This window comes from Parasteatoda tepidariorum, chromosome 9 (genome assembly GCF_982258835.1).
Source record: "Parasteatoda tepidariorum strain Cologne lab strain chromosome 9, Ptep-v5.0, whole genome shotgun sequence".
NCBI classification, from domain to species: Eukaryota; Metazoa; Arthropoda; class Arachnida; order Araneae; family Theridiidae; genus Parasteatoda; species Parasteatoda tepidariorum.
Window position 1 is genome coordinate 103777907 of NC_141763.1, and position 13219 is coordinate 103791125.

At 33.3% G+C, this 13219-nt stretch overlaps 1 protein-coding gene across 2 annotated transcripts in view; it reads right to left on the reverse strand.

Annotated features, from left to right (window-relative positions):
• Positions 1–3172: 3172 nt before the first annotated feature.
• LOC107456880 (acid-sensing ion channel 1A) overlaps positions 3173–13219 on the reverse strand; it is a 44592-nt gene continuing 34545 nt past the window's right edge. Inside the window, exons 13-15 of one of the 2 annotated variants that reach the window (XM_071186166.2) lie at positions 5084–5159; positions 3391–3659; positions 3173–3308 (exon numbers count right to left, since the gene is read on the reverse strand). In XM_071186166.2, coding sequence (XP_071042267.1) covers positions 3411–3659; positions 5084–5159 — 325 coding nt within the window. In that variant the 3' untranslated portion in view covers positions 3173–3308; positions 3391–3410. Of the gene's footprint in view, positions 3660–5083; positions 5160–13219 lie in introns of both variants that reach the window. The other variant, XM_043047284.3, reaches the window with a different exon arrangement.

The window sequence follows — 13219 nt, forward strand, 5'->3', positions numbered from 1 at the left end:
TATTCGTTGTTTATTGAAATGGACGTTGATTATAGTCTATTTTTTCTCGAATTGGGATGTTTCGATATTTATTTATCTCAAGGACCTATTATCCTGAAAAATCTATTTTCCGGACTTGCTGATATCCGACGATTCTGGATATGGAACTTTCGACTGAATAATATTTTGACTTAAATTATTACAAAAGAAAAAAAAGTATGAAAAATATGTTTAATAAACATTTCGGATCGAAGGGTTAAACTAAAAATTTGCAAATCAAATCACACTTAGGAAAAAGGAAGGAACGGTTAAAAAAAAAAAAAAAACACAAAATAAGGAGCTGTGATCGCATTTGTGCACAAGTACGTCATTTTCTCGCCGCATCTTTTAGCGTAAAGACATTTTGAAACATCGTAACTTCGCCCAATCCTTGTTTTTTTTTAATACTCGCTCGAATACGCCATCTGGGGAGAAGACCGATTTCGTGATATGACCCTTCCCTCTCCTTGGTTTTATATGAATGTACTACGATATTTTCCCCCTTTCTTAATATTTTTCGTATTTACTTGTCAAAAATATTCTTTAAAATTTCTACGACGTTTTTTTTTTTTTTTTAGATTTTAGTTCAATATAGTTTTTAGTTCAATGAAAGCATACAATCACAGCGAGCCAATCACAGGCCTGTTGTAGGGACCTTGGAGTTACGAGAAAAGTGGTGTCCATTCTGATGAAACAGTCGCCGACCTGGTGAAGGCCATAACGCCGTCTCAAGACCATTATTTCAGACTTCTTGCCAAAAGGGATAGCGACACTGCTGTTTCACAACCTATATGCAGGAACAATCATTTCACAGATAACAATCGCCCGAAGACTTAACACAAATCACCTGTATGCCAGGAGCCCTGCAGTCCCTTTGACACAAAGCATAACACCTGTCTTGGACAGAGGATGTTTGGAGACGGGTTCTCTTCAGTGATTCAGTCTCGAAAGCGACTCGAGATTTGTTCTAATCTAGAATGAACCCGGAGTCGATATCGGACCTCTAACTTTGTCGAAAAAGACCATTATTGCGAGGTGGTCTGGTCAAACTTCTTGGCAGACGAGTATATCGACCTTCATATGTTCGATAGAGGTACTCTGCAGACCTTCAGATCCGTGGTACACAGACGAGAACCTTGCACCCTAAGCGGGACTTTTCCGCGGAGCTTATCGACCAAATTTCATCTTTATGGATTATGCCTGTCCACACAGGGCTCAGTTGATGGACGAATGCCTCTCATCGGAGGATATTCAACGATTAAAGTGGTCTGCGATGTCCCCTGATTTGTATGGGACTCCTTCAGAAACTCAATTGCAGCTCGAAGACCCACTCCAACGTTCATCGATGAGCTCAAGGGTGCAGGAAATGTATTCGTTTGCCACAGGTATTGATAGGGAGACTATTTTTGGAGTCTTATCGAGGCAGCCCTGGATAGAAATAGAAAAAATGAAATCATTAAAAGCAGTTTTCGTTGATGGAAATTGAAAGAAAATATTAAATTAGGTTCTGGTCTTTTAAAACTGTAATTTCACTTTTCTGGTTTGATGCTGACATTTCCCCCCAATTAAATAGAAAACTGTTCTGGAGTAGTGGGTGATCGTAACCGATTGCTGTAATCACTGTGAAAAAAGGTATACACTCCCAGGGTGAGTTGGGAAACTTTATATAGTAATCGCCGTACCTTCCAATGAACGTCTGACTCAGCCATAATCGTTTCAGGAGATTAAGTTGCCGCGTGGCCATAAATGAAGTCGTGACCGTATTTAACAATGTTGAAAGGGTGAGAAAGAGGTATCCGTTGGCTGTGGACAGGGTTCGAACTAAGCACTTTGTAGTGACATGCTGTAACCAACATAAAAGAGGGGTATACTTCGACTGAGTTAGCAAGCGTTATATAGTACACTCTTCCTTCATTAAACGAAAAAATCTGACTTGTTATCAGTCGTTTCGCAAGATAAAGTGGGTGCCCATAAGTGAAGTTACCACATGTGGGAAAGAAATGTTCGTTGGCTGTCAGCAGAGTTCTAACCAAGGACTTTTGTGCCCCTTTAACCACCACGGATAAGGGTACACACACCCGATTAAGATGAGTTAGGAAACTTCATGTAATAATCGCCATTCTCTAAAGTGTAGGTCATACTGACTTAATTTTTGGTAAGGATTCCAAAAGCGTGTAACAAAGGAGGAAATTGTAAAAAACCTTTCTTTTTTTCCCAAAAAAGAATTGATACACACAAATAGCTTTTAATGACTCTTTACAGCTATTTACAGTTAACTAAGCACTTTGTTGTTTTCATTTAAATAGCAATATGTTTTTATACTAAATAAGTTACAAAAATTTCATAAAATAAATTTTTCCCATGATTGAAAAAGGAAGAGGATCTGCAGCTAGGTAAATGAATTTTAGACAAAAAAAATACTTAAGTGAACTTCAAGCTGACCTAAATATACAAATCTTAGGATTTGAAAAGCAATGCTGCTTAAAAATTCGAAGTAAGAGGTTGAAAGGGGTAAAATCAGGAATATTTCAATGCACCATGCAAACCAGATTATTTATTACTTTGATCTGATATTTTTGAAGAATTATTATGAGTTCTATATCACCGTTTAACTCATATTAATGTTAGTTTTTCTGTTCATGATTTCAATTCTGTGCTGCATCTGCCTTGTTCAATCTCTTGCGAAAAGGCAACATTTTGTAATGATTATGCTCGGCTAATTTGATATTTTTTTAGTTTTGACTATCACTGCGGTAGTATTTAACTATCACAGTAATCTGATTTCAGATCCAGGATGTTTATAGTTTTGATATATTATGAGGAGCAAGATTATGTCCTGTTTCTTTAAATGTGTTTAAGAAAGCTTAAAGTTGTTTGTCGAGTTGTAAGAATTATAGAGTGAAAACAAAGTATAAAACCCTTTTTTCTATGATACTATTCCTGATTTCTACTATAGACTTTGTTTTCACTTGCCTTGATCTAAATCTCTTTATTTTTTCACGTTTTGCTTTGCTATCTGTGAGCAAATTTGTTTGCCATTAGCTTCATTTCCACTTGTTTTTTCATCTTTTCTATTATTTGTGAATTGCGCTGATGAAGAGTGTGTAGCAAGCTCAAAACACTTGTCATTTGCATTTTAAAGGATTACAAAATATTGAAGTTCTATTAATAAAATTATTTTATTGGGACTATTTATCCTCTTTTCATTTTCTGACTCGCACCGATTTTGAAACGTGCTTTTTCTTCTTTCAAGCAGGGCTTGCTGAACCGGTTAAAAATTTCTTTCCTGGCTAAAAAGAACAACAAAAATTGAGGCAAATATTAACAGAGAAAAGGACCAAAAGATTCCTTGCATCACTTTTGTTTACGTACAAATCAAATATAGCAAAGCTTTATGGCCGTGTTGCGAATGTGGTTGAAAGAGCCCTAGTATTGAACATTTGAATGGAGGAGACTGCTTGCCTGTCCTTGGCCATTTTTCTTTCCAGTTCCTTTTTCTTTTGAGCTTCTTTGAACCTTCTGCGCAAAATCGGGAAATAAATCACAAGGTAGACACATCCAAGAAAATCGATGCCGTCCACCAAGGATATGCCGATCCACATGCCTAGGTAGCCACCCACGTTGCTGAAGAACTCAATATCCTGAAATCAAACGCATGTTGTTTATTATTATTTGAAATGTTATTATAGTTTGTCTAAAATAAGAAATCCTTCAGACATTCGTTTGGACCTGTGGCGGTGACTATGGTAACGAGGTATGATTATTTCAAGTAGGGGTGCGGGGTCACTGTTTTGGAGTGATGTCGGCGGGAGAAAGGGTATCTTTTTCTTCGGTCTATTGTTATAGTCCTAGAGTGAAGCTACCCTCCCTAAAATGCGCCATTCTTGTTTCCATAGCACCAGACGGCCTCAGACTTTGTGGCGGAAGGAGTTCTTAGCTTAGACAGACTATAAGTAGAAGTATATTTGCATGAAGGTAAATATGATCTTAGCACGAAAGTGACGTGCAAAGTATAAGACAGCTAAATAACTTATAGGATTTTCACTTAATAAGATCTCGTGCTAAGATCGTTACGGCTCGAAGGACTCGTTTCCGTTCACATTTACTCATTTAAAATTACAAACTAGTTTAAGATGATCAAAATAATATTTCGTTCATTATTAAATTAAATAAATAAAACCACTTAAAGTAGTGGCTTTTAATGAGAAATATCCGTTTTATTTGACTCTTTATTTGTTGAATGATTCCGTTTCATGGAAGAAGTTTTATTCTGATTCCGTTGAAACTGAAATTGATAATTTTTTTCTTCTCTGATAGCCACCTTAAAATCACAATTAAACTAAAAGTTTTGTTTTATATATATATATATATTTTATACATCTTTAAAAATATATTTATAGAATTCTGCATTGTAAGCCAAGTTTTTGCCTTAACTTGGAGGCGTCTGTTATAAACATTTGTCAACTCTTGTTTCCTGCGGCAATTAAACAAGTTTTGATGTTTCCTATGCCACCTTCTTCAGTAGTTATTCGTTTGACTTCGAAAGCGTTTTTTTTTTCTCGCTGATTTATTTATTTACTACCTCTAATATGTATGCTGTTTTTTTTTTTTTTTGTTTTTTTTTGTCTAGGACTCATAAAAATGGATCTAGGACGGAAGATCCTGCATACTGAAGGACGGATAATGTTTAATAATTAAATACTTTAGCTATCACTTTTTACCTTTAGAATCTATTTAGCACTATATTCTATCTAAATTATACCTTTAATGAAAAAAAATATTTTGTTTTGTTTCTTACAATATGATATAAAACATAATTTTATGATATAAATCCCAGCATCGCAGTAAATAATCAATTATATTCGCTGTTTGGAATTACTTGAAATCTCAGATCATATGATTGTTCGTAATCATGATTTCTTTTCAACACAATTACGCAGTATTCGTTAACTAAAATAGCCAGCACTGTTATCATAATTACAAGGATAACCGATTATCATTATTTGTTACCAACTCAATTGGCGGACATTCCCCTATGTTAGATTTAACAAAATTTGAAACTAACCTGCATTCTTGGATCGTTGCTCGTCTTAAGCAACCGAAACTTGGTGAATGAAACAGTCAAGTTGATTCGAGATCGACTGCGGAAAAAGAATCATCAATAAGTTTTACAATCATATACATTTATTTTAAGTTTTCTTAATAATCAGTTAGCTTAAAGTAATATTCAAGTAGCAGTCAATTTTAAATTTCCTCTAACTTGGCTACCACAACTGCATGGTCCCGAGTTATCTCCTTTACCATTCATTTGATTACAATGAAATTTGGCACACTGATAGTTGAAAACACGAGGAATATCACTATCGATATTAGAATATTCTTCTCGAACCATTTCGAAAGAGGTGTGCGAAAAGTGGAATTGTTTTTATAGGTTTAGCATTACACTTTGTTTCAATTCAAGCTTCAAAAAGCAAAGCACTCCCGCAACAGTCAGCTGTGGGCCCGAAGCGTCATTGTGGTTAAGTCTTCACAATTTCGCGACCAACGACGTGACTGTGGCCAGCACTGAGCACAGGTTGCCTTTTCTTCCCACACAAGCTGATACAAATTGATCTGACGCTGGATGGGCTTAATGCCACCTCTGGGGATCGAACACCAGTTCTTCACAATGCAGTTGAGTGCCGTAACCACTGAGCCATAGCTGCTCAAGCTGCAGGTAACTGGTTTTTTTCTCAATAATTTAAAAAAGAAAAGCTATTTGATGAATTTATGCTGTAATTGCCAATTATTCTTCTTTAGTGATTCGGTAGCCCTGGGTGGGCCCAAATCTTCTCCAGGAATCTTTACTCTTGGCTTCTACTCTACAGTTCTTACCAGTGGTGTAGTTTTAATATATGTTCGAGGGGGGTTATCGGTCATCTCCTTCTAATATACAGTGGTGGCCAAAAGTGTGGACACTTTTTGAAAGTTTCATGTTTTTCAACTTTGTGTGCTTGTAGAATATATTAATTTTCACTTAAATACAAACGTTTTTATATCAAATTGAAGGTAATTTAATGTAGAATTTAATATTAAATACAGTATTACAATATCTGTATTACAAAAAAAGTTATGCAACTATAAGTAAGATCTATCTTAGATATGCATTTTTTTAAAGTGATACTTACACAATCAATACTTAGTAGGATAACCCTTATTTTTTAAGACAGCTTCACAGCGTCTTTTCATCGAGTGAACGAGTGTTTGGAGTTCATCTTTCGTAATCACATGGTGCCAAGAATCAATTATAGCTTCAATAAGTTGTCGTTTATTGGATGGACGTTTTTTTCGTACAAGAATTTTCAAACGTCGCCACAAATTTTCAATTGGATTGAGATCAGGGCTGTTTCCTGGCCATGGTAATATATCTATGCCTTTATTTTGAAAGCATGCATTGCATACTCTTGCTGTGTGGTATGGAGCTGAATCCTGCTGAAAAATAAATGGTGCGTTGTTGGAGAAGAGATCCCTGATTGAAGGTATCAATTTTGGTTTCAGGGCAGTTTCGATGCATTTTTTGGCATTCAGGATGCTATCAATCACTTGAATTTGGCTCACACCATCTGCAGACATGCATGCCCAAATCATGACATTTGTTGGATTTTTCGTAGTTGCTTCAATGCAATCAGGATGAAGCGCTTCACCTACTCTACGTCTCACGTATTTTCTACCATTTCTTCCAAAGAGCGATATTTTACTCTCATCACTCCAGATTACTTGCTTCCATTGATTTTCTGATCATTTAATGTGTTCTTTTGCCAACTTACCTCGTTTTTCGCGTTGCTTTTGATTTAAATATGGTTTTTTCCTTGGAATTCTAGCTTGTAGTCCAAATCCTGATAGCCTTCTTCTTATTGTTCTTGAACTTACTGCAATACCAGCTGCATTCATTTCACATCTAATGGCATCTGATGACATTTTTCTATCTTGAAGGCATAGACATTTAATTTTTCTATCGGTAGTAGCACTTGTGCATTTTTTTCGGCCTGATTTGGCATCCTGAGTGCCAAAAAATACATCGAAACTGTCCCGAAACCAAAATTGATACCTTCTATCAGAGATCTCTTCCCCAACAACGCACCATTTATTTTTCAGCAGGATTCAGCTCGATGCCACTCAGCAAAAGTATGCAAAACATGCTTTCAAAATAAAGGCATAGATATATTACCATGGCCAGGAAACAGCCCTGATCTCAATCCAATTGAAAATTTGGGGCGACGTTTGAAAATTCTTGCACGAAAGAAACGTCCATCCAATAAAAGACAATTTATTGAAGCTATAACTGATTCTTGGCACCATGTTATTACGAAAGATGAACTCCAAACACTCGTTCACTCGATGAAAAGACGCTGTGAAGCTGTCTTAAAAAATAAGGGTTATCCTACTAAGTATTGATTGTGTAAGTATCACTTTAAAAAAATGCAAATCTAAGATAGATCTTACTTATAGTTGCATAACTTTTTTTGTAATACAGATATTGTAATACTGTATTTATTATTAAATTCTACATTAAATTACCTTCAATTTGATATAAAAACGTTTGTATTTAAGTGAAAATTAATATATTCTACAAGCAAAGTTGAAAAACATGAAACTTTCAAAAAGTGTCCACACTTTTGGCCACCACTGTATATATATGTGTGTAAAATGATGCAGTTGGACCGAGCAGGAAAACAGACAAAGGATTTTAATGAAATCAAAGTAACTTTTATTTAACCGAACTTTACTTTTTACTTTAACCGAAAATGTCTCTATTTTTGCTCCAAATTTGAAAAATTTGGTGCAAAAAATTAACTTAAGTTTCCATAGTTATTGATTTAGATGCAAAAGACCACATATATCGAGTGTGATGATCAATTACTAACGTTAAATATTTTTTGGTAGAATTGTAATAATTAAAACCACCTACACTATCGATTGCAATTATTTCAAAATGTTTGTCAACTAGGGGCATTTCCTGAAGTAATCCAAATCTTTTCTGCCTAGGTTTTTTATTTACTTGACAAGTACGACAGTGTTTATTAAAATTTGTAATGTCAGAAGTAATATTTTCCCAATAATAAACAGGAGTAAGTAAATTAATAGTTTTTTGAATTCCCGGATGGCCAAATTTTTTATGAGTAATTTTAAGTAATTTATGCAGTAAAGAAAATGGAACAACAATTTTGGTAAAACCCTTTTTCCGTAAACACAAAACATTATCTATTTCAATAAAATTTCCAGTTAAATTATCATTTTGTTAGGCTTCGCGAATTTCGTCTAATTGCAAAAGATGTGAAGAATGGCTTACATTATTTAAATCAATATCACTATTGTGTTCAATATTGTCAGGAATATCTCGGGATAACATGTCAGCTTCAAAGTTCAAGGTGCCTTTTGTGTATTTTATATCATAATCATACATACTTAATAGTAAAGACCAGCGGAACAATCTACCTTTCAGATTTTTAACATTTTTTAACCAAACTAAAGCCGAATGATCTGTATGTATGGTAAATTTATTTCCAAATAAATAATGATAAAATTTGTTTAATGCATCAACAATAGCAAGACATTCCAGTTCTGTGATTGCATAATTTTTCTCATAATCTCTAAGAGGTGAGAATGGAATGCTATTGGATGTAAAACACCTGAAACATCTGGCTGTTTTAAAATTACTCCAACACCGCTTTGACTTGCGTCAACAAAAATATGACATGGTAATTTAGGATTAAATATTTTCAAAATTGGTTTACAAACTAAAGCATTTTTAAAATTTCGAATGCTTCTTGACATTTGGGAGTTCAACACGAGGGTGTATTTTTCTTTAAGAGATTATTTAAAGGTGCTCTAATTTTAGCATAATTATTTATAAATTTATTATACACATTTATTGAACCTAAAAATCGTTGAAGAGATTTAACATTAGTTGGAGGTTTCAAGTTTTTAATTGCTTCAATGTTGTTGTTATCAGGAGTTATTACACCATTACATATTTCATAACCCAAAAATTGAATTTTAGTTTACAAAAAAGAACATTTAGAAGCTTTTAATTTTAAGTTTTCAAATCTACATATTTCAAAAATTTCCTTTAGATGATTTAAATGTTCTTTAAAACTATTAGAATAAATAATGATATCATCAAAATAATTAGCTGCAATTGAAACTTTATGTTTAAAGAGTATTCTACGTATTGTTCTTTGAAAAATACTAGGGGCGTTCTTCCACCCAAATGGCAGTCTTAACCATTCGTATAACCCACTATTGGTGACAAAAGCAAGTTTTTCAGTGTCCTCAGGGTTGATTGGAATTTGCCAATAACCACTTCCCATATCTAGCCTACTAAAATAAACACTGTTCCCTAATTTATTTAAAGAGGTAATGTTTCTGCATCCGATTTAGTAATTTGATTTAATTTTCTGAAGTCTATACACAATCTACTTTTTTTGTTTTCATCTTTTTTATAAGCTAGAGTGACTGGAGCAGAATAGGGAGAAGAGCTTTCTTTAATTATGTTATGCTTTAAAAATTCTTCAATTTGTTTATCTATTTCCTCTTGTTGTTTTGAGGAAGTTTTGTATGCTCGTAAGGATACTGGTAAGTCTGATGTTAATCTTACCCTTTGAGGTTCAATTCTTATTGTCCCTACATCATATTTATCTTTAGCGAAAATATCTTAAAAATCTTCTAAAATTTCCTGAAGTTGGAAATTTTTTTCATCATCTCGAATTTGCATAATTCCGTCAACATGATTTTGACAATGTTGGCCACCATTATCACATTTAGTCTCAAGAACATTTGAAAATTCAAGATTATTTTCAGTTTTGCTATTTAAATCTTTATTTTTAATCCCATTTTTCTTATTTTTCCTTAAATTCACTTTGTTTACATTTTTATTTTTGTTTATTCTCACGTCAAAAATTTTCTTTTCTTTAACAATTTCATTTTGTTTATTATTATTTGATTTAACATTCTCTCTTTTATTTTTACATTCTTCATTTTTATCTTTATTCTCATTATTGGTATTTTTATTGCAATTATTAACCTGGTTTTCAGGAGAAATGTGTAAAGACAAGTTTCTTTTATAATCCGAAAAAGTGATCAGTTTTCTCCGATTTTGCATTACGATTCGTTTAACACAATCTATCACAAATCCAAACCCATTACATTCCTTTAAACCCAATATGGCATAAAGTAGATCAGTATTTAAAATATAAAATTCCACTGACCTAGCTATATTTCCAATTTTTAAATTTAAAGTACAAATGTAGTTAAGTTGCAAAATACCTTTTGTTTGTTTTACATTAACAAAGTTCTTTCTTTCTTTTCGGACATTTAGTTTTTCAAAAAGTTTAGTTGGGATGATATTTAAAGTACTACCTGTATCAATATTTAACAGGATAGTTTTATTTGTCAAAATCGGGTATTTGTCACTTTTATAGTTTTCATAAGTATTTTGTATGTATCCGGATACTATTAATTGTCAGTTTTGTGGTTGGTCACTTTCTTGTTTAGGCTGGGTTTGATTCTCAGCCATAAAAGAATTAGGTTTGTTTATACAATTTTGGCCCCAATGATAAGCATTGGTTATACCAAGCTTATCACAGTATTTACATGGCTTAGGAGGCAACTCCTGAGAAGTCTGGGCGAAATGACTAGTTTATTTTTATGAAACTTTTCGTTTTGAATTCTAGGTCTAAATTGGGATTGTTGGTTATTACTTTGACTTGGCCGGGAAAATTTTTGATTTTGTCGAGGATTATAATTTGGATTACCTGAGTTGTTAATGAATGGCCGCCTTGGTATCCAGCCTTGATATTGTGGCCTCTACCCATTAAATTTGAATTTTTGTTTAGTTTCAGTTTGGGGTAAGACCGTAGGTACATCATGTATTATTTTTGAAACAATTGTGAGCCATTCAATTGGGGTTTTGGGTTCTTTTAAAACCAAAAGTGTTTTAATTTGGGGAGGCGAACCTATAGATAGACCCTCAATTATATGATCATTACTTAAATTTATTTTTCGACCTAACTCTACCTTTTCAGTAAAATATGAATTTTAGGTCCTTAGCTTGGCCAGAAAATTTTAAATTTTGAAAATCGTTAGATGCAAAGGGAGGTGAAAAATAATGCTCTTGAAAAATTTCAACTATTTCTTGATATGAATTACAATTAAGGCAGTTATTAATATACAATTTCAAAGCTGAACCTTTAATGAATTTTTAAAAATTTCTAACTTTCCAATCGTCATTAAATTTAGCATCTAGAGTTTGTTTTTCGAAATGTTTGAGCCAGGATGTGAATTGAACACCAATGTCAGGCTCAAAGACTAGTATGTCTGGTTTATACTGTACACTTTGATCCATAGTTAATTTTTGGAAATTATCATTCAATTCATTTTCAGAATTATCTGTATTGCTTTTGGCATTTTCATGCATTTTAAATTTGTAATTTTTGCCGCTCCGTAAGGGCATTCAAATAACCAAAATAAATTTTAACAATTAAATATTGCATTTAGAAGTAAATTAAATCTCATAGTTGCTTATTTATCGTTACCTTACGATAAACACTAAAACAAAATTTAAATTTTACAAAAATATTCAATTGGTCCTATTTCATAACACAATTAAAACGAAACTAAATATCCTATAACATTTTTATGCTAGTCATGTTAAATCAATGTTTTAAAATGAAATTCCTCAAAGAAGAAGTAAATTTCAATAACAGTAAATAAGTTTTTAAAATGCAAAAATAAACAATGAAAATAAGATCATTGAATAAAAATTAATTATCATTTCAAATGAAATAACAAGAATGAAAAAAAAATTCAAAAATTATAATAATTTAAACACCAATTCGTAATTTATGAGAAATTGTTCGCCATGAATTATTATCAAATCATTAACTTTTTGGCTTTCAACTGCCATAGAGACACGGGGAAAAATTGTTCACCATGAATTAATTATTTCACATATTCACTTTTTTGATGAACCACGCGAATAGGTAGAGACACTATCACACTTAGACACGTGAATAATATTCACCAACAGCCAGCAAGCAAGTACGAACTCAGCGCAGCAAAACACCGGCTGTAAATCCGCAAAAGGCTTTCCCTGATTGTTGATTCAGACAGGGTGGGTGAAACTGAACGACGAAATCCAATCTCCAGCGGTAATTCCCACAACAGCAATTGGTAGAGGAAATTTCTGGACACATTAAGTAGAAAAATCCCGAAATTCTCTTCTTATAATTTTTCAGATCAGATTCTTTTATTCAGAATTAGAAAGGATAATCCACGAGCAATATCTGTTTCAAGAGCCATGTCAGTTCAGCATTCAGGCATCGTCAATTCAGCATCAACTTCATGATTTGTATCAATTGTATTTTTATTTTCATTTTTGAATTATATTTAGAAGAAGCATATTTATTTATATTCATCCTGCGCCCGTTACATCAGGTCTTATAATCCTGCTCGGCTTGTAAAATGATGCAGTTGGACCGAGCAGGAAAACAGACACAGGATTTTAATGAAATCAGAGTAACTTTTATTTGATCATTCTTAGTTGAGTGGAGAGCGAAAAGTGATGTTTACTCCATCAGCGAACAGTCTTTCTGGTAGGAAAAACCTTGCAAAGAAAAATCCGAAAATGTCTCTATTTAGGGAAAAGAGGGAAATCTCAGAAATTACTATTGGTTAATTAAATCACGTGATCTATCACGTGACTCCCACAAAGCTTAAAAGGAAAAATATCTTTATTTAAATTTATGCATAGTTGGGCCAAAAAAAGATTTTGAAACAGGATGTGGTTTTTTAAAAGTATGATAAAGTGCTTTGATTTAAAGAATTAAGTTGTAATAAATGAGGAGTTGTTTTATAACGAAGAAACTAACATAAAAAGATTAATAGAAGCATTTTATGTTACATTATATTTATATATATATATATATACATACACACTATCTACCAAGAAGTATTTGGACACCTATGCAAATGACTATATCTGCGGTCCTGAGATACGTCACGCCCTCCACCGGTATATATCGTGTAGGGAACAACATCGGCATTAGTCCCATGCAAGATGCCTAATGCACCATTTTGAATGACAATGTGCTTCCTACGTTGTGGCAGTTTTACGGAGTTGACCCCTGTTACATCCAGGACGACAATGCCAGCTGTCATGTTG